The 20,194-nt window shown below is 41.9% G+C and overlaps 1 protein-coding gene across 2 annotated transcripts; it reads left to right on the top strand.

Moving 5' to 3' along the window:
* The first annotated feature begins 1,301 nt into the window (after positions 1-1,301).
* Positions 1,302-20,127, top strand: MUC13 (mucin 13, cell surface associated). Of its 2 annotated transcripts, none has more exons than XM_081925205.1 (12): positions 1,302-1,434; positions 7,413-7,631; positions 8,417-8,539; positions 9,243-9,349; positions 11,673-11,731; positions 12,462-12,616; positions 14,122-14,256; positions 14,718-14,835; positions 15,422-15,459; positions 16,698-16,785; positions 17,342-17,570; positions 18,516-20,127. In XM_081925205.1, the coding sequence occupies exons 1-12, from the start codon at positions 1,380-1,382 to the stop codon at positions 18,552-18,554; spliced, it is 1,365 nt and encodes a 454-aa protein (XP_081781331.1). In that variant the 5' UTR covers positions 1,302-1,379; the 3' UTR covers positions 18,555-20,127. The 2 variants fall into 2 exon arrangements, with proteins under 2 accessions (XP_081781331.1, XP_081781330.1); XM_081925204.1 differs by having other exon boundaries at positions 1,303-1,434; positions 7,278-7,631.
* The last annotated feature ends 67 nt before the right edge of the window (positions 20,128-20,194 follow it).

Below are 20,194 nucleotides of genomic sequence, written 5' to 3'. Positions count from 1 at the left end.
CCACCGGGAAATAATTTGCACAAGAGGCAACGTATGGATCAGTGCACATTTTTCTAGGATGTTCATCCGGATTTGAAATTTGTTGCAGCAACTTTAAATTCTTGTTTTACACAGGAGGATGGTTATGAAACAAAATGACCAAGACTTGGCAAAATCTTTAAAGAAGTGCTTCCAGGCACAAGCCCTGATATCCTGAGTCCCTTATGCACCCCATAGCACATTCATCTTAGCAGATAGGCACTTCTGACCCAAATGGACCTGCTTCCTTCACTGAAATGGATGGGAGAGCCCTTGCAGGTCGAGAAGCAACAAATGTGCACCAGAATTTCTGCATGTGTTTGGAAAAAAACATCCTACCAGACTCAATATGCTATGGGACAGGGTATAATATTCTTTATCATAATGCTCTGGTGCAGGTATATGCTTTAAAATCTCAAGGGTTTTATCGTAACTATCTACAGAAATGATTTGTGAACTTCTGCTTTGTTTGCCTGCTACCTAGAATCAACAGGGCCATGTAACACAGGCTGCGAGTTCAGAAAAAGGAAATAGATTACAGTATTTCATTCCTGATTCCAACTCTCTCTTTTTCTTTATTTCTGTTTGCTACCTGGTGATTTCAGGACTCAGGGTGAAATTTTATATTGGGCCCTCAATTTTAATCCTTCCTCCCCCAAGTGAATTAGAATAAGATTAAAAATAAATTAAATAAAATCCTTATTATATATGCAGGATAAATTGAGCACATAAGAGGCAAAAGATAGGAATGTGCCCAAGGTCTGAAAAATCATATAACTTTTACTAACATATCAAATACATGTTTCAAATGTGAAATGTCACACTAATATTGCAATATTAGATTCGCTCAACCCTACACACAGCATAGAAAATGACTTCACTTCCCTCCTGCCGCTGAGAGCCTGGAGAAGTGCTAGGTGAGCCAGCAGAACTGCTTTTGGCTCCTGCTCCCCCAGCCCTAGGATTGCAGCCTACAGGCATCAATGCCAATCATAAAGAAAGAAAGAAAGAAAGTCTCTGCTGTACAATCACTATTATACCTGCTTTCTTCATAAAGTTTTTTTTAAAAACAACAACAACAACAAAAACCTAAAATATTGGTATATACTACCAATAAAACAGTATTTAAACCACCATCAATTTGGATGCCTGCTTACATAAGTCTTTGGGAGCATGCGTAATACATAAATACTACCCCAACATTTAGTAAGGCACCAGCCATAAATTAAGCGATACAATCCATTCACAGTTCTGACGTCAATAAAAAGTTGACCTCTGGACTGGTAACGATGATCTAAAATATACTAACCCGAAGGGGAGAAAACATTTCCTTGTAGGATTAGCAGAGAGCAACTGCAACAATGAAAGGCTGTGTTCTCCTCACCGTTGTATGGTTTATCTTCTGTACAAAGGCAGGTAAGTGGCAACCATTTCTCTGAAAGATGGTTAAATACCAGTTATGTGGGTGGGATAAACCCATTGTATTTATGGGTTCCTTTCCTTCTCTTTAGAAGGACTGAATTTGTCAGCTTCTGCATCTCAATTATTAATCCATGATCTATGAATGGCAGTTGTGGTGATTTGCAATGAAATCCAATTTCTTTCTTCTTTTTTCAGTTAACTGTTTTGTGTTAACCACCTCTGCAGCTTTAGGCCAGAACTTTGCCTTTTAAGTAACTAGCTAAGCAATCCAAAAGGGTTGTACTTCTGACTATATGGAAATACCCCACCTCAACCCCAGTAGAATAATAAATTATTTATTATTATTATTATTATTATTATTATTATTATTATTATTATTATTATTATTAATACCCCACCCATCTGGCTGGGTTTCCCCAGCCACTCTGGGCAGGTTCCATCAAAATATTAAAATACAATAGTCTGTCAAACATTAAAAGCTTCCCTAAACAGGGTTGCCTTCAGATGTCTTCTAAAAGTCTGGTAGTTGGTTTTCTCTTTGACATCTGGTGGGAGGGTGTTCCACAGGGCAGATACCACTACCAAGAAGGCCCTCTGCATGGTTCCCTGTAACTTGGCTTCTCGCAGCGAGGGAACCGCCAGAAGGCCCTCGGCACTAGACCTCAGCGTCCGGGAAGAACGTTGGGGGTGGAGACGCTCCTTCAGATATACTGGACCGAGGCCGTTTAGGGCTTTAAAGGTCAGCACCAACACTTTGAATTGTGCCCGGAAACGTACTGGGAGCCAATGTATGTCTTTCAAGACCAGTGTTATGTGGTCTTGGAGGGCACTCCCAGTCACCAGTCTAGCTGCCACATTCTGGATTAGGTGTAGTTTCAGGGTCACCTTCAAAGGTAGCCCCACATAGAGCGCATTGCAGTAGTCCAAGCGGGAGATAACCAGAGCATGCACCACTCTGGCAAGACAGTCCGCAGGCAGATAGGGTCTCAGTCTGTGTACCAGATGGAGCTGGTAAACAGCTGCCCTGGACACAGAATTGACCTGCACCTCCATGGACAGCTGCGAGTCCAGAATGACTCCCAGGCTGCGCACCTGGTCCTTCAGAACCAGGGAGTCCTCCACACCTGCCCACCTCCTGTCCCCCAAAACAGTACTTCTGTCTTGTCAGGATTCAACCTCAATCTGTTAGCTGCCATCCATCCTCCAACCACCTCCAGACACTCACACAGGACCTTCACCGCCTTCACTGGATCTGATTTGAAAGAGAGGTAGAGCTGGGTGTCAGCCGCATACTGAATTTCTACCCCTGGCTAAACCAGGTGAGGGTAGCCAATGGGTCTCAAACCTTCGGTGAATTAGGGACTTTCCCTGCATGCAAAGACAGGCTCTTGCAGATTGAGCAGAGGGGACCAATAGTGGGTCCAATGGTCAGGAAGGTGTTTTCTGCACATGATTTAGAGGGAAGTGAGGGGCAGATGGGGTTGTCAGACAGAGTGGGTAGCCCATCTAGGAGAAGGAAAACTCTGATCCTAAACCTCCACTGCCTTATGGGATATCGTCAGAAGAAGAAAAAGCTAAGAAGGGAACCCTACACAAATCCAGACTGGAGTCCCTAAGACGGTTGGATAGAGCCTTGTATGCCTCCTTCTGGCAACTCCTGCAGCTAAGCTGGTGCCAGACGTATTGCTCTCCTTGCCTTTGGGCTACATCTGCAAAGCCAAGAGAGGGGTCTTGTTGTCTGGGCAGCCCAGGACCTCCATATATATGTCCAGGCTTCTGCTCTGGGGAGGTCACTTCAGTGCTGCTAATGCAGAAGTATGACTTCACCACAGGAGGCACATTGCAATGTCTCTCGAGACAGAAGGAAATGAACAATATGTATATAGGCTCCAGTTGTAGCTGCATGCAACTAGCAACTGCATATGTGACACCAAGTGACCCCAGATGGTACTGTGCATTGTTATTTGGATTAAAAAGCTACATGCAGTCAGTTCAATGGGACCTGGAAAATCATCAGAATGCAGATAGGGATGAGAATTTTCACCTGTGGCAGTGATGCATGCAATAGCCTCCTTCTAGGGGGTAAATCTCCTTTGCTGGAACAGGTTAACAGTTTACAACAGACACTTCACATCCAAGTTATGTAACAGAACTACTATACTGTGAATGAAGCTTTATCTTTTCATCCAGTTTGAAATTCTCAGGTATTTACATTGTCCAAATTTACTTGACAATAATATTGATGTCAGCTCTTATGAGTTTCAGTTTTAGAGTTGTAATTTGCATGATGAAAAAGAGAGAAACATTTGTGTAAAAAGCTAAACAAATTTCATGACAGTGTTATCTTGCTTCTCCTCCATGTCCTGTCACACTGAGTTGTGAAAAACCTCACAAGGCTGATTTATAAGACTACAGAGAACTATGCACCTTTCTCTCCAGTCTTTTGTATTTTGATAATAAGTGGATAATTGTTGTAAGCCACTTTGGGGAGAGCTAACTGTGGAAAGGTGGTTAAACTAAACTAATTTAGGGTCAGTCCAGTAAAAATGGCCCATAAGCAAACACAGTGGTTCTCAAAGGGTGTGGTGTGCCATAATATGGTATGGTATTAGAATAATTTGGGGGGGGGGATATACAACCAGAAACGGTATCCACACCTTTCTTCAAGAGCATTTGCTATTCTTCTACAGTTAAGGGCTCCAGGAAGCAGAACAACTGGCATATGAAGAGACATTGATTAAATCCAAGCCAGGTGAAAGTAGGAGAGTTTACATTATCCAAAGGCCACATGGTAATTTTAAGCAGGTGAAGCCACTCCCTTGTCTGTGTCAATAGAGATGATTGGTGGGATTCGGCCTTGGGCCGGTGCAGCCTGTCTTCTTCTTAGCTTTCCTCTACTAGGAAAACATATCCTTTGGAAGCAAAGTGCACTAAGGAAACACTCATAAATTGGCATGGGATCTTTGTGCTCCTGGCAGCATTATATAATAAGCACTTGTGAAATAAAGGTGAAGTCCGCTTCTCCAGACAGTTGCTGAAAGTTATTCTTAGCCACTGAAGTCACATGTGTCTCAATGGATAATACAGGGCCCAGGACAAGGAATACACCCAACTGTAGCTGAATCTTCATGAGAAGTGTAAATCAGCTAACAGGGACCATGGCAGAAAATTCCCGTTTTCGGGTCACTGCCCTGGGATATTCTGTAGACTGCAGTGCCATGAGTTAAATTTCTCCAGATGATCTATGTGATCTTATAGGTCTATACAGGGGCAGGCAAACTTTCAGACAAGTTGATCCTGAGTTGTTCAGGGCTTTATATGTTACTAAAAAGACATTGAATGTAGCCCAGCAACCTTGTTTTATGATAAGAGACACCATTCATTTCCTTAACAGGAGTAACAGGAAATACAGTTAGAATGTTTACATCGTCCTTGTGTGCCAATATCAGATTAGGAGATCTCAGTTTGTTTCTAGTTATAAACAGGTATCGTTTGTTTATTAGTCATTCTTCTTAATATGAGTATAATATAATTGGGTGTGGTCTTGCAGAGTCTCTTAACTATATAGGGAATAAAGTCAGGGCACACTGAGAAAAATGAGTCTTTTTTAATAATAACAAAAAATATTGGAAGGAGTCTGGTTTTAATTGCCCCTTTGATAAAATGTGTCACAGTTCACTTGCAAGTCAGACTACTGGTCCACTCAGCTCAGTATCGTCTATAGCAGTGGCTCTCCAGGGTTTCAGAAAAGATCCAATCAGATGCACAGCACAAATGTGATCTTTGATCAGCTTTGCTACTTGATTCTGAGGTGTCAGTTGTGGGTGAGATAACATCTGATCAGTTCTGACTAATGTCATAGTGACACTCTTTTCTCCAGGACACAGAACTTTCTATCATTACTCATTCTTTCATAGCCTTCCATTTTGATTACTGAAATTTACTACTCTTTGTGGAACTGTTCTGATTTGTAACCTGCATCTTGTGCAGAATTCTTAAGTCCAACTTTTATTGGAGGGAGCCTCAGAGCGCGTACAACTCCTTTCCTTACCAGGGGTGTCTGTACTGATGCTGAATTTTATACTGAATCACTGCTGAAAGAACACACTTTACCCTGGATCAAATCACACTGAGAGTCTTGAGTTTAGGAAAATAACATTACAGGATAGTATATTCATTATACTTGATAGGAAAGTTCTTTCTAGCTAAGATGGAAATATACAAGGAGCCATGTTTGTTCTCAGCAGGAGGGCACACAAAAGATCGCTCCTTTAACAAGCTAAGAATGAAGAAGGAGGAAGTAGGAAATGAGCTGCCTAGCACCTGAGATCAACACAAGGACAGTCTAGGAAAATTGGAGGTTCTTCTCTATCTAGCCTCTTCATGCAGGTATATTAGCCTATAGTGCAAGCTGAGTTGCACCCCAACATTTTCAACAGCCTGCTGAATGGCTTCCAGGACTAGTTCAACAGGGTGGTTTTATCCTCCAAAGCTGCAACGGTCCTGGGCTCCACATATCTCAAAGAAGGCCACATATTTGCTTCATCTACTGTGGTACAGTTGGGCAGGCTGTACTTTAGGTCCCATCCTTCTAAACAGGGGAGTTCAACATGTGGCCCAAGGGCTGCATGTGGCCCTTGAAGTCTTTTTAGTGGCCCTCAGCCACTGTGATTTGGGAAAGAGGCATGAGGGCTCTGGCAGGGTCCTAGAGTCCTCCCACCTCCTTCTCAAGGCCTAGTTCGTGCTTTCCCAACTTTGGGAGTGCTCTAGGACCTGCCAGAGCCTCACACCTCCTTCCCCAAACCCAGCGCCTCATTTACCTGACTTTGGAAAGGCAGCACAAGGGCTGGGAGGGGCATGTCAAATTTTGGCCTTGTTCTACCCCTGGCATGACAAGGCAGTTTGTGGCTTGTGGGTTCCGTGTCTAAGTACACCTGTGGCGCACTTAGTATGAAAAGTTGGGCCAACCTGTTCTAATAGACTAGGTAGAGTAGCTGCTTTGCATGCATCCCTAAGTAGGGCTAGGAAAATGCTGTTGCCAGTTAGCATAGAGTAGGCAATATTGAGCTAGATGCACTAGTGGTCTGATTCAGTATATGCTTCCTATGTTACTGTGTTTTTGTACATCTGTCCTGGGCATGAAATTTTGAAATATAATTTGTAATTGAGTACTATTTGTTCTCTACATTTTCAAATATTTGGGTGTGTGTTTTTTTAATGATTTGATAAGTGTTTTGCAGTTTGTCTATTTTAGACTGCTCCACAATCTAATCTTTTTTGTTTTGAGAATTATTTTGGAGTGAAATATTTTATAAATACATTTTAATTGAAGTACGGTCTGGCTCTTACACATGACAAGGCCTCAGGCTCACTCACCCTCCGGTATTGCACGCAGAGCCTTCAGTGAGAACTGTGGCCAATGTGCACATATATGTACATGAGTAGACCCCACTCTGACAACCTGTCCACTCCTTTTCCTTAGCATATGTATCACATGGGACCAGGGCCTCTTCATACAGGTGTTTACATCCAGAGGCTCTGAAAGTGCTGCCTGTGTGGTGGAAGTCATGCAGGCTTGAGGCCCACTCCCACAGCCCACTAGAGACAATATGTATGGCCTAAACACTGGACCACAACTGTGAACCAAAACTCCACTATGGCTGAAACAAATGACACTACTGTACATTAATTATTCTAGATTTGAATAAGTGCACTTGCTTATGACACTAGTTCTCTTACTCTTTCTGTGAGTAATTGCTATTTGTTGTTTAGCTAGATAGATAATTAGACACACAGAGATGTAGTGCTTTTCTCCCCTTTATTTGTTTTACCTTCAGGAGCAGCAACTACCACAGCATCCACAGAAGCATCTAGTGCCACCATGCCCACAGAAACATTGAGTTTCTCCACACCCACAGAAACATCGAGTGACTCCAAACCCATAGAAACATCGAGTGTCTCCATGCCCACAGAAGCATCAAGTGTCTCCATGCCCACAGACACATCTAGTGCCTCCATGCCCACAGAAACATCGAGTGACTCCATGCCCACAGAAGCATCTAGTGTCTCCACTCCCATAGACACATCGGATGTCTCCACACCCACAGAAATATCAAGTGTCTCCATGCTCACAAACTCAACGGATGCTCCAACTTCCTCAACTGCAACTGCAGGAATAGTAACTACACCAGGTAATCATTACACAACTGCTTCCTGGCCTTTTTTGTTCAAAATAACCAGACACTAATTAAATTGCAAAGCATATTGTATAACAAGATTGTCTGCTTTCGTGACAGAATATTTTCCCCTCTTCTCCCCGCCCCCAGGCACTGTCAGGAGGTCCTACACACGAGTAGGAGTCTGACAGAGACACATGCCTGACTGGCATGTTCTCTCTTCCTGGTTGTTCGTTGGGGAGATTCAAAATCTTTCTCCAGCCCGAACATCACAGCGACTGATACCTTAGAGGCATCAGCACAATTCAGGATCAGCAGAGTATAGGCAGTCAGCGTACAGACTCAGTAGCACAGCATTTTGGCTAAACTACATTTATTTACATATACACACTCGGAGCATCATAACTCAGTTCCTTCCTCTTCAGTATCAGACTGCAAAGAGAAAGAACAAAGGACAAATGTCCTACATCACGGAAACACAGTAATCCAAACATCCTGTCTCCGTCACTTCCCACAATGTGGAATGAAAACATACACCGTCATGTGATATAAACAATCCCATGACTGCAACACGGGGAAAGAATCCTAACAGACACATCCCCTAAATCTGCTTGGGGTGTGTGTTTCATACAACTCTTTAGAGAAGATATGAGGGTGGTGACGGGTATGTACAGCGGAGGAGAGAGGAGGAAGCCCCATTGTGCACTCTCAATGGATCTGGTGGGCTTTATAAGTTCTACTAATGTATAATCTATAAGGAGGGGTGGAAATCCTTGTTCTCATTACGGTTTTCATTTTAGGACCCCCTACTTGTGCTGACCAACCATGTCAATACGCTGCTGTATGTATTGATCTGTTCCAAAGCTTTTCATGCCAATGTCCTTATGGATTTTATTATATGAACACATCAGGTTGCCAGCAAGGTGAGTTATGCATTTATTTGTTTGGCTCTGTTCAAATGAATAGAAATGCTTCTGTTACGATGCTTCTGTTTTAGTGAATGCTGAACATGTCTGAAGAAAACACTAATATGCATCCATTCACAAATGCCTAGCATTCTCTCTCTTTGTTAACACAAATCCTAGAATCATGAATTTTTTTTCTGCTTCTTGTCTAAGCCAGGACAATATATCCTTTTCAAAGCAAGCATACATTGACAAATTGCAAGTCTAGCATGTAGCTACAGATAATAAAAAGGTAAAGGTAAAGGTACCCCTGCCCGTACGGGCCAGTCTTGACAGACTCTGGGGTTGTGCGCCCATCTCACTTAAGAGGCCAGGGGCCAGCGCTGTCCGCAGACACTTCCGGGTCACATGGCCAGCGTGACATCGCTGCTCTGGCGAGCCAGAGCTGCACACGGAAACGCCGTTTACCTTCCCGCTGGTAAGCGGTCCCTATTTATCTACTTGCACCCGGAGGTGCTTTTGAACTGCTAGGTTGGCAGGCGCTGGGACCGAGCAGCGGGAGCGCACCCCGCCGCAGGGATTCGAACCGCCGACCTTTCGATCGGCAAGTCCTAGGCGCTGAGGCTTTAACCCACAGCGCCACCTGTGTCCCTTCTACAGATAATAGAGGACTGATTTTCCAGACATTATATGACTAATATAAGATCCATTGTAATTTTAGGCAAAATATTTCCAGGAGAATTCACTCTGATGCAACCATATGATCAAGCTATGGAAAATATTCAATCTGAAGTTTATGCAGCTTTGTACCACAATATCACCAACATTGTAAGTTTCTTTCATTGTATATCCTCTTATAAACTAATGCTCTACATCTTTTTCTTTTAAAGACATAGGTGCATATAGATATTTCTTGCTATTCATAGATATATCAGAGCGAGTATGATTAAACTGCATAGAGAAAAAGTTCACTGAGGGTGCTTTTTGACATACACATTAGAACCAGATTTTGTCTGCATGCGCAGATACTACTTTTATTTAAACTGACATTTTTTCCTATAGTTGAGAAACAAGTTTGTGTAATGCAAGCTTACTTAATGCCCAGAAAATGCCACTTAATAATTGTATTAAAATGATACTCTTGTCTACAGCCTTGTGATATATCTCGGCTATTTCCACGCATAAAAAAACTCCTTCGAATTGCCTTCAAATTTGAGGGCCAGTTTGTACCCAATCAAACCTAGTGGTTGTAAGGCAAGACTGATTGGAAGTGGTTATGAAGTTATAGAAAATAAAGGAAAAGAAGAAGGCCAAGGTCAGGATCCACATTTCCTTTTAAAGAGCCGGTTGCCCCTTCTCAAGATGTCTCTGGGCCATGCCAAAGAAGGAAGCCCTGGGAACACTTGATCCCTCTCCTGGCCATGGCAGAGACAGCACTGCCCCACAAGCCAGCTCCCCCTTTGATTATTCACTTGGCGATTGACTTGATTGGAAGAGGTGATGAAGTTCTGAAATGGTGCAAACCTCACTATCAATTTATAGAAGACACCACTGAACCTAAATAGGGGAGGAAACTAATCCAATGGGCAGTTCAGATATGTGTGTAAATATCAGTTTTATTTTTGCACATGCATTCTGCTGAAATTTTTTGATCATTTAAAACCTGTGTGTGCTTCCAGAGCAGCAGTTCCTAAACTCTTTTCTCTTGATGCACCACTTGTGAGTTGCATGTTGTACAAATTGTAATGCACTATGCTAGATCCGGTATGATTTTAAATAGTGTTTCCTTGCTTCTTTTATGGTATTGCATTGTCATTTACATTCCATAGAATTCAAACTCTAATACAATAAAACACAATATAAGAAATAAAAGAAGCAATACAAATAAAAGAAACAATATGACATAATTTAAAATCAGTATATGAGTACATCTGAATGAAGCTGAATGGTGGTCCGTTTCTAGAGCTATCATCATAACTTCTGTGAGTTACTCAGCAGCTCAGTTTGCATTAAGCAAAACCATGGTCAAGCAGGGTTTGTTGTTACATGCAAATGAAGTTTATTCCCAGTTTTCTTCCTACATTGTACATCACATCTGAAAATAAATTTGTAATATGGAGGCAAGAGTGGAAATGAAAGAGTACTGCCTTGGGAAGCATGTAGAAGAATGGGTAAGGGGACTGAAGACATAAATATATATTCATCTACTTAGAGCTCCACACAAGTGAGCTCTGTAAATGTTTTATCTTTGCTCCCAATGTGTCAGTTGCCATCTTGTAAGAAGTGGTTTGCTGGCTAGGGTAGAGCCTCTACACCACCTTCCTGGTACAGTGGTACCTTGGGTTAAGTACTTAATTCATTCTGGAGGTCCGTTCTTAACCTGAAACTGTTCTTAACCTGAAGCACCACTTTAGCTACTGGGGCCACCTGCTGTCGCCACGCTGCTGCTGCACGATTTCTGTTCTCAACCTGAAGCAAAGTTCTTAACCTGAAGCACTATTTCTGGGTAGCGGAATGTGTAACCTGAAGCGTATATAACCTGAAGCGTATGTAACCCGAGGTATCCCTGTAGTTGTTTACTGCAAGCAATAGTATAGTGTTCTCAGGCTGCAGGGGGTTGAAGACCCATCACTCGTTCTGTAGCAGGCTCCCTGCCTCCAGCACCCTAGAGAAGCATGAAAGAGGAACTTTTAAGCTACTATTGGTTCCAAAAACTAAGCATTCAAGAACACTTAAAACACAAGGTGCTTCTGCTTCAAGAGATTGATGTGCGAGTTCTAAATAAAACCGACTGTCTAAAAAATTTAAAACTTAGATCAAAACACCAGACTATAGAAACACTCAAACAATGTTCAGAGTCCAAATGCCTTCTAAAATAAAAACCATTTGCAGGGACTGTGCCTGCCTGATTTCTAATGAGAGGGGGTTCCATAGAGTTGTGCCTACTGCATTGGAGGCATGACTCATTCCTGACACGACTCGCAAGTGGTGCTTCTGGTCCATGGGAGACCTCTAAGAAATAGGGGACTGGAAGGGGTACATGGGCTACTGCTTTGGGATTCAGTTTTGCACTTGTCATTTCCCCCTCATCTGTTTTTCTATGTTTTCTGCCTCCTTTAAACTGATCCTTATCTTTATTCATGTTTTACAGTTCAGTAAAATATTCATAGACGAGAAAAGTTACCAGGAAACAATCATTATAAGCATAAAGTAAGTATGGCAAGTTTAATATATAAATAGCCAGTAGCGCCTTCAACAAAATGTTGCAGTGTAGAATGCTCCTAGTTAGGATTCCAGCTCATGCTCTTTTCAAGGATATGCCTTTCCGTCCCTCCCCACCCCCCCACCCCGGGTTTCCTGCTTTTCTATCTCGGACTGTCAGCCAGTATTTTGAGGCCAGTAAGCATGCTCAGTCTTCATCAGACTCTCCACTGCCTCACAATTAGGGTTCTTTTTCTAAACATTTTTTTTTTTGTACTTTTGCAAATCTTGGGAGTTTCCCCTATCCTGCAGATACCTCCCTCTTGGGCTTGGATGGTGTCATCATTTTGGCTACATAAGGAGCCACACTTGGAAGAATCAAGTTTGCTAGTACTCTAGAGCAGTGGTTCCCAATTAGCTAATTACTGAGGACCCCCGTTTTTCAAAAGCCAAGCCACCGACTCTCTACTTTTGAAAATTTTGATAACTCTATGGTAGTTACCTGGGCAAAGCAATTTTTGGAACAAAATGTGGGGTAGCCCCTCATAAGGCATCATCTAATGAATAATATGTTAGGTCACTTAGCTGGCGTCTACAATAGTGTTTGGGTGGACCAAGGGCATAAGGTACCCATATATATACTTTGACTCTGTGTGTGTGTGTGTGTGTGTGTGTGTGTATACATACACAGAGTATATTGCTAATGTATCTCTAAGATATGTATGTATATACATTTCAGACAATCTACACAAGCATCAAAAAGGCTGAGTAAGGCTAAAGCCGCAAGCAACGTCAACATTACGTTAATCAATTTGTTTGATATAAACACAAAAGTAACACCTCAAGTATGGATGGAGAAGGTTAATAGTTCGGATGCCATCACGTTCAATCGGAGTAAGTACCGTACTCTTTTCAGAATCCTTACATGATCCTACACCAGTGTTATCACTAAGTAGTCTATAAAGAAATCCCTATCCCCAAAGTGCTCCTTCTGCTGAATGGAATGCTCTCGTTACTCCTTCCTCTTGAGACCAAAGTCCCATTCTTCCCAATAGTAGATACCTATTACTTTAATTGCTGAGATGAACTGCGACCAGTCAATCAAGTCCAGCCTAGCAGAGATAGGTGAATTTAATTCTTCCACCTCTTAGGGAGGACATTAAATAGCAATAGCACTGAGTTCATTTCCTGCCTATATATATATATATATATATATATACCAACCCCAAGTTCTTCCTGTTGGTTGGGATAAAGTAAATGTACTGTTTTTGACAGTTACAGAATTATACTGCTGCTGCTCCCTATAGATAAGTTTTTGCACCCCAGAACCCCAGTTGCTGCTGTTCTATAATTCCCAATAGCATGCCAATGCTGTTCTCAAGGCAAGACTTTCTGTGACAGAACCTGTTTTGCTGTCTAAATTATTACTATGTTAATAGTAGTTTTTAGTGGGTGTGTATGTGAGATCTTACACAAAATCTCCTGCTGCTCTCAGTTGTACCAGAAAGTTTCAATCTTAATCTGAGAGTTAAGTATCTTTCCTATATTTTCACCCCCAAAGCAGTATATTGTTAGATGTTTTACCTGAGGTTTGGAGGACAAATAATTAACATAGTGACAGGCCAAAGAACAGTAAACAGGATGAAGGCATCTACTGGAACAATGTCTTTGACACATTGGTGTGTTGTCAGACCTTGCTAGCTCCAAGACAGGGTGCACATGGGGCACTGCTGAGATGCAGGTACATGGTCAGAAAAGCAATCAAAATGGCCACATCTGTGCCAGAGGGCAGGCACTGAATCAGATGGATGAGGATCAAAGAGCCAGAGGCAAATGCAAGGTCACAGCCAGGAGAGTAGACAGACTACAAGTTGCTCAGGCTGATAAACTGGCTCGGCAGCCAATGGTTTATTCCAATTTGCTTGACAAGTGAAGCTCAGAGGGTACTCTTTTCCAAAATACAGCCTAACTTGCTTGCTGCCCTAGAGCATAGAAAATACATGGAGACTAATTGCTAGTGACCAAAGTTTGAAGCGCCCTGCTTGCTGCTTTACATTCATGCAGATGCTGTGTACATAAGCTCTAGAGGCTCTGCCCCACCACAGCTGTAGGCAGTAGCAGTCAGCAGGACAGCACTGCTCACCGGGCATCCTAACACTGAGTGTCACTGATAGTTCCTGAGATGGGAAGATAGTGAGGATATTAGGAAGCCAGGTGAGCAATGCCACTCCACCCCCCACCCCAACCACCAACCGCTACTGACTGAAGACACATGTGCCAGCTGCCCTTGTTAATTGCTTCCTTCCTTGAAAGAATCCGTTGTTAAGTTGTGCTTAACATATAGAAATGACTGTTGCTTAAAGTGATGTTGCTCTCTCTGCTGTTGCACTCCGTTTTAGATCTATCACAGTGTGCTGTTTACGGCTGTGATGGAAAAACTACAATATGCAGTGACACAAACAGTGATTCTCATCCTACCTGTGAATGTCGTCCAAGTCTTGCCAAGATGAACCCTGGGGACAAAGCTTGTTTACGTAAGGCCTTATCACAGATGTGTGCGCTTTCTTTCTCACCCTTCTCATCTCTGCTTTCAGCCGTCATTCGGTTCCTTCAGACTACCTATTTATTGAGCATTCATCCCGAATTGCACCCACCCTGAATATTTTATCCCTTAGCATTTCTCTTACTTTCCCAATTCCCTTCCTTTATGTCTGGGGTTTATAGCTGAATTTACAAAGTTGTTTATTTCGTCTTCCCAATTTCGCCCTACATATTCATTTCCAGTGGAGTATAGTGGAAGTTGAGCTCTCCTTTCCTTGTCATTTGCTTCCAGAAAAAAATTAAGTATATGTTTTCACCCCCCTTAACCTGGAAATGTTTTGCACTGTGATTTTCCTGCCACATATTTTGTGTTTGTGTAGCAAGTACTTTTGACTTCCATTGGTACGGTACAATGCTATATTTGACTATCTCTCATTTTCCACTTTCACTGCAGTTTGTAAGTCCACTGAGTGCTCTCCAGAAAAGAATCAACACTGTATTATGACAGCGGGAAACGTTCCAGAGTGTCGGTGTCAGTCTGGTTTCCAAAAAGAGGGTGACAAATGTCAGGCGTAAGTAAGAGGCAAATGGAAGACGGGGTATTTTACTGTGCCTCTCCCTGGCCTTTCCCAAAGCAGGAGTGGGAAATCTCAGGCCCACAGACCAAATGCAGCTGTTTAGGTCTTTCTGTCTGACATTCAGGAATCTGCCCAGGCCATACCTGTCCCCAAACAACATCTCTTGCTCCTCCCACTTTTTGCTTCTGGCTCTGCTTGCCACTGGCATGTGGGATGAAGCCTTTGAACTGGAAATGATTCTCTACTCCTGCTCTCAGTGCTTTGATGTTTTGCTACAGGGAAGATAAAGATGTGAAGGCATGGGGAGGTGCTGAGGACCCCCCATTTTTCCATTCCCCCCAATTTGTTACTGAAAGAAAAAAATGGGGGGCATGGAAAATTGGAGGGGGTTAATTAGAGTGGCAGTGGCCTCTTGAGGCTGTGATGGCCAGAAAAGGACATTTGAGCTATAGAAAGACAAGTGTGTCAGTCCCTCTGTTCTATTTCTTCTTGGTAGTTACTATCACCATATGAACAATCCCCATATAGTTTGGATGTCATGTGCAGTAGTCACTTTGTGTAACTTTTTCTTTGTTTTTAGGTGTGCTTTTGGCTACTCTGGGGAAGACTGTAAAGAAGGTAAGCATGAATTTGGGGTGGTTTTTATATAAAGCCTAGAGCCATTATAGGCAAGTTGAGCAGAGTCCATAGTAACAGAATTAGGACAATGAATTCACAGCGATAAATATGTTGGAAGTTCAAGCCCTTCTTACGAGAAGCTGGCTGCAGTCCAGGCACCCGGCTTGAATTCCTGTTGACCTCCCTGGCTGCATTCCCCAGCAGACGCAGGCAAGGTCTCGATCGGCGATTCTTCTCAAATGTGAGAAGAACACACCCCTCTTTCCTGCCTCCCCCCCAGGCAGGGGAAAGAGATAGACAGAAACGTATTTACATGCTTTTATTTCTGTCTTTGCAGCGTTACAGAAAACATGACTGCTCTCTCCAAATTCCAGCAGTGTTGTTACTAAAACTACCTGTACATCCTGTACAGCTCATATTACACTGTGAGGTAATTCCGGTGCTGCGCACTGTGAAATGACTGCCCCTCTGTTCCCACAGCAGTCCCAACATTCCCATCATGTTTACACTTCAAGCTAGGACTTTGCAGCTGCATTGCTTCATTATCGTAACAAAATATACCTTTTTAAATTCAGTTTGTGTTTAAAGGCAAACTTACTGAATTTGCATGTTTCAAAACAATACGTGAACTAAAACACAGCTATCCTTAAATTCACACTTCTCCAAATTTCAGCTGATGTTTTTCAGCTTAGTAATGTGTACAATAACACATGCATTAGAGTAAATTGTACATATAAATGCCTATATTAGAGAAAATCACATACAAATATGCATTATATTGAGGAAAATAGCTTGCAAAAATGTGTATATTGGTCCAAACTGCATACAAAACCCTGTTCATTAGGATAATTTTACACTAAAATGCCCAATAATTTTCATAATTAGATTTTTGAAATCCCACACAAATTGCTGGAAATATGTGGAGGACGGAATTTAAGATCGGAAAAATGAGAACCTGAGAGAACTGAAAGCTGATAGATTTGTCCATCCCTACTTCTGAATAGCTTATAAAACATGTTATGTATATATTGCAAGAGGATAATGTGTGCAATTAAATAAAACAAACATCTATCTGACCCTTAGAAGACTTCTGAAGGCAGCCCTGTTCAGGGAAGTTTTTATGTTTGATGTCATATTGTGTTTTAATTTGTTTAAAGCTGCCCAGAATGACTGGGGTAACCCAGTCAGGAGGGTGGCATATAAATAACAAATTATCATCATCATCATTCTCTTTTCAGTTTACCTGGCAGCCCTCGTAGGAGTATCTGTTGCGTGTGGCGTTGTTATTATAGTCTTAATTGGAGTGCTCATCTACAAAGTAATCAGGTACAAATGACGGCGCTTTGAGTTGTCTGAATATGCGTAACGGTAAAGTTTAGAACACTGGGTGGCCACTTGAGTCTGACTTAAGGTCACCAGACGTCCCCGTTTCCCAGGGACAGTCCCCGGATTTACAAATCAGTCCTCATACAAAATCCATTGAAGTTGAAAAGTGTCCCTGGATTCATTGAAAAAAATCGGGTAACTTTAGTCTAACTTACCCTATTGAATTTGTATTAAAATGCTGTAAGAGAACAACTTGGGCTTCCTGATGGACACAGGCCTACTCCTGTATCCCCAGTAGCAGCTATCGCCAAAAATATTCATTTATCATCTTAAACTGATACAATCAGCTGCACCCTGCCTGGCCATTGTTTTGCGTGGCAGCACTATTTGTGATTATTCATTATCACTCATTTCAGGGAAGTGTCCAATTTACATTTTTGGGAATACAGGAAGGCTAATCAGGGTATGGAAAAGACCAAGATGTGTTCATCTTTTCCTTCCTTCCTTCCTTCCTTCCTTCCTTCCTTCCTTCCTTCCTTCCTTCCTTCCTTCTTAGAAGAAATAAAGAGCCTTCACTTGAAAGAACGAGCTTGCTACAAAATGATTATTCAACCACAAGAGAAACTCCTGGAAATGGCTCTTACAGCAACCCTGCTGTAAAGCAGAGGATGTTCCCAAGAGTCCAAGCTGGAAATCCTGCAGAGGCAACCAGTACAACCACAGCTAACCAAGCAGGCGCAGCAAACAAGGCTTACGTTCCTGAGCGGGACTATGATGACGACAATGTAAGTGGCTGCTTTAGTAGAGATTCACGCTGCTCATTTCTAATGCACTTTGTGCCTTTCACAGTTCCGGATTATTATTATTACTATTACGGCTCCTACAATTCCTTTCTGTACTATTTTTCAGCACAAAAGTCCCTGCAATGGAAAACAACCTATTACAACAAAATATACAATAGAGTAAAATAAGTTGCCATAAATCAACCAGTAGGTAAAACAATCTAAGATAGCAAAGCCACAACATAGGGGAGGGGAAGGCTTCCGAAGCTAGAAGAATTAAGGGTGCTCTCACCCACCTACCCACCCTAAATATTTGCCCTTTGATTCAGCTTATTTTGTAAACTGCTTAGAAACTATCTCCCTTTTGCCAAGTTGCAATATCTCATCTCCTTGAGCTGTTAGCTATTGCTGGAACCTGAGTGATGGCTACAAGAACTACAATATCTTCTCTCTTTTTACACTGTTGCTTGGACATTTGCTTTTCATGCAATGAGTCAAAGAAAAGAGCCAGAGGGTTAGCAGCTCTTGCTCTGGAAGCCTTGAATGGTTGACAGCATTTGTAACTGGGAACTGAACTCTAATGGGAAACTCAACACCCAGCTCTTCCTTAGAGCACTGATCCCCTGGACAGATTCCTGCCTTGCCTTGCCTCTAATATTGGCTCTTGCTGTGGGACACCTAGAGAATTTGGATAACTAGCGTTGAACATTGCAGTTCAGGCACAGGGGAGATAATAACACAATTATAGCAATAAAAGTGATACTTAATGAAGTATTTGTGGCTTGTTAGCACAGAACTAACTTTTAGCTTTTAAATGGTAGAGGTGTGACTAGTGGAAGGAGACAGAACAAGCATGTTTTGTAATATATATGGCTAGGCAACAGAACTCTTGTGACTGCATCTATACCTGTTAAATTATTTTCCTTTTTTTTTTACATTGTTTAATAGAATCCCTGGCTTGAAATGTCATCAAGAGACAGATTCTGAGTCCAGCCATAAGAGACTGCAGATGTTTGTGAATGTGAGCAATACTGAGAAGCCAACACACGTTACTTCTGAACCACTTTCTGACACTGCTGTTTGGTAATTAAAGTGCTCACAATACAGAAGAAGAATCCGGTTAATCACTTCTGAAGGATCAACATGCCACCTAAATGGCACTAGCTCTAGTCTCAGTCCAGAGAAAGGCTGATTCATTTCTTCTTGTCTTTTTTTAAAGGATTTTTTTAGTATTGTTTTCAACAAATATTACCTGTATCTCTGCCTTAGAAACTAGGTGAACAGTCCAGGTAACACAAGTTAGTGACATGACCTCTGTAATGTACTATTAATCCTTTTAACTCGGTATATATCTCCAGCAGCATGCTTAAGCACAAAACCCCCCTTTTAAAATTATTTTTTAAATAAATATAGTTGCAATACCCTGTGTTGTCATTGCTACCTCTATAGGGTAAACATGCTGCACAGTGGTTTTTTATTGGTCAGTGCTAACGTCCCCCAAGTAGATAAGATGTTCATGACCAAGCCAAGCCTATCAGTGTGTGTGGGTGAACTGTCTCTAATAAAGATCCCAAGAGTAGTATTACCAGGTCCCCAAAGTTAGCTGTTAACTCTGGAATCTACACAGCACAGTGTGTGTACTTGTACCTGCCTCGATCAGTTGCTGATGGTTTGTAGGCAGATATCACTGGCCCCTAGAAGCCTGGCTCCAACAGGGCCTGAATGACAACTTGTTCTTGGCCTGCCATAGAAATGCTCATGTCCTTGTAGATTGCTTGATGACTCTTAATTATGACGCACAGATGTAATCAAGTGTCAGTCATGCTTTCCCTAAGAAACTGTTTAAAGTTGTTTACTTGCTATAAGTGTTTAAATAAAAGCATGTAATACGTGACCACAGTTATTTTATGTCAAGTTGTTCTTATCCCAAAAAATGCCGAAGTTGCTTTGCAAAAATTATGAACAGCCACAAGATGGTGCTCTATCATTAACTATAACTCTAGTTAACAAACTTGAGTTCGGTGTTCCTGAAACTTTTGGTGCAAGGATACCATTTTTTATTGGAATAAACATAGCTTCTTATGATGCACGGCCCCCAAAACAGACCCTCCAGGTGTCCCTCTTTTCCAGGGACAGTGCAGGATTTACAGAAGCCACCCTGGTTTCTGATTTGAGCCCGGAATTTCTCGCTTTTCCTTAGTTCGTCCCTATTTTCATCAGAGAAATGTTGACAGATATGGAATGGAATGTACCTGTTTTCATCAGAGAAGTGTTGGATGGTATGGCTACAAGAGTCTTACTTTTGCTATCCATATATCCAAATCACCACACCTGAAATCACGACCATAATGATTTAACTTTTACTATGGCTGTTGAGTTGTCTTCCTCTGCTCTGTTTTGAAAGTGAACTTTTTGATCCTGTATTTGTATTGCATTAATAGTATTTCCTGTATCTTATTTATTTATAAGTATGAATTATTCTTGTTCTTCTTTTTACCTTGGAGCTACCTGGAGACCTTCTGTTGTAGTGTGGCCAACAAACAAACAAACAAACAAACAAATAAATAAATGCTGGCTGGCTTTGTTGTCCTTTTTTCGGCTTTGCTAGTCCACAAACTGGGTTGTGG

This window comes from Podarcis melisellensis, assembly GCF_964234715.1.
Source record: "Podarcis melisellensis genome assembly, chromosome: 1".
In the NCBI taxonomy this organism is placed as follows: Eukaryota; Metazoa; Chordata; class Lepidosauria; order Squamata; family Lacertidae; genus Podarcis; species Podarcis melisellensis.
The sequence above is the reverse complement of the archived record's forward strand: the minus strand, read 5'-3'. Positions and strand labels throughout refer to the sequence as shown.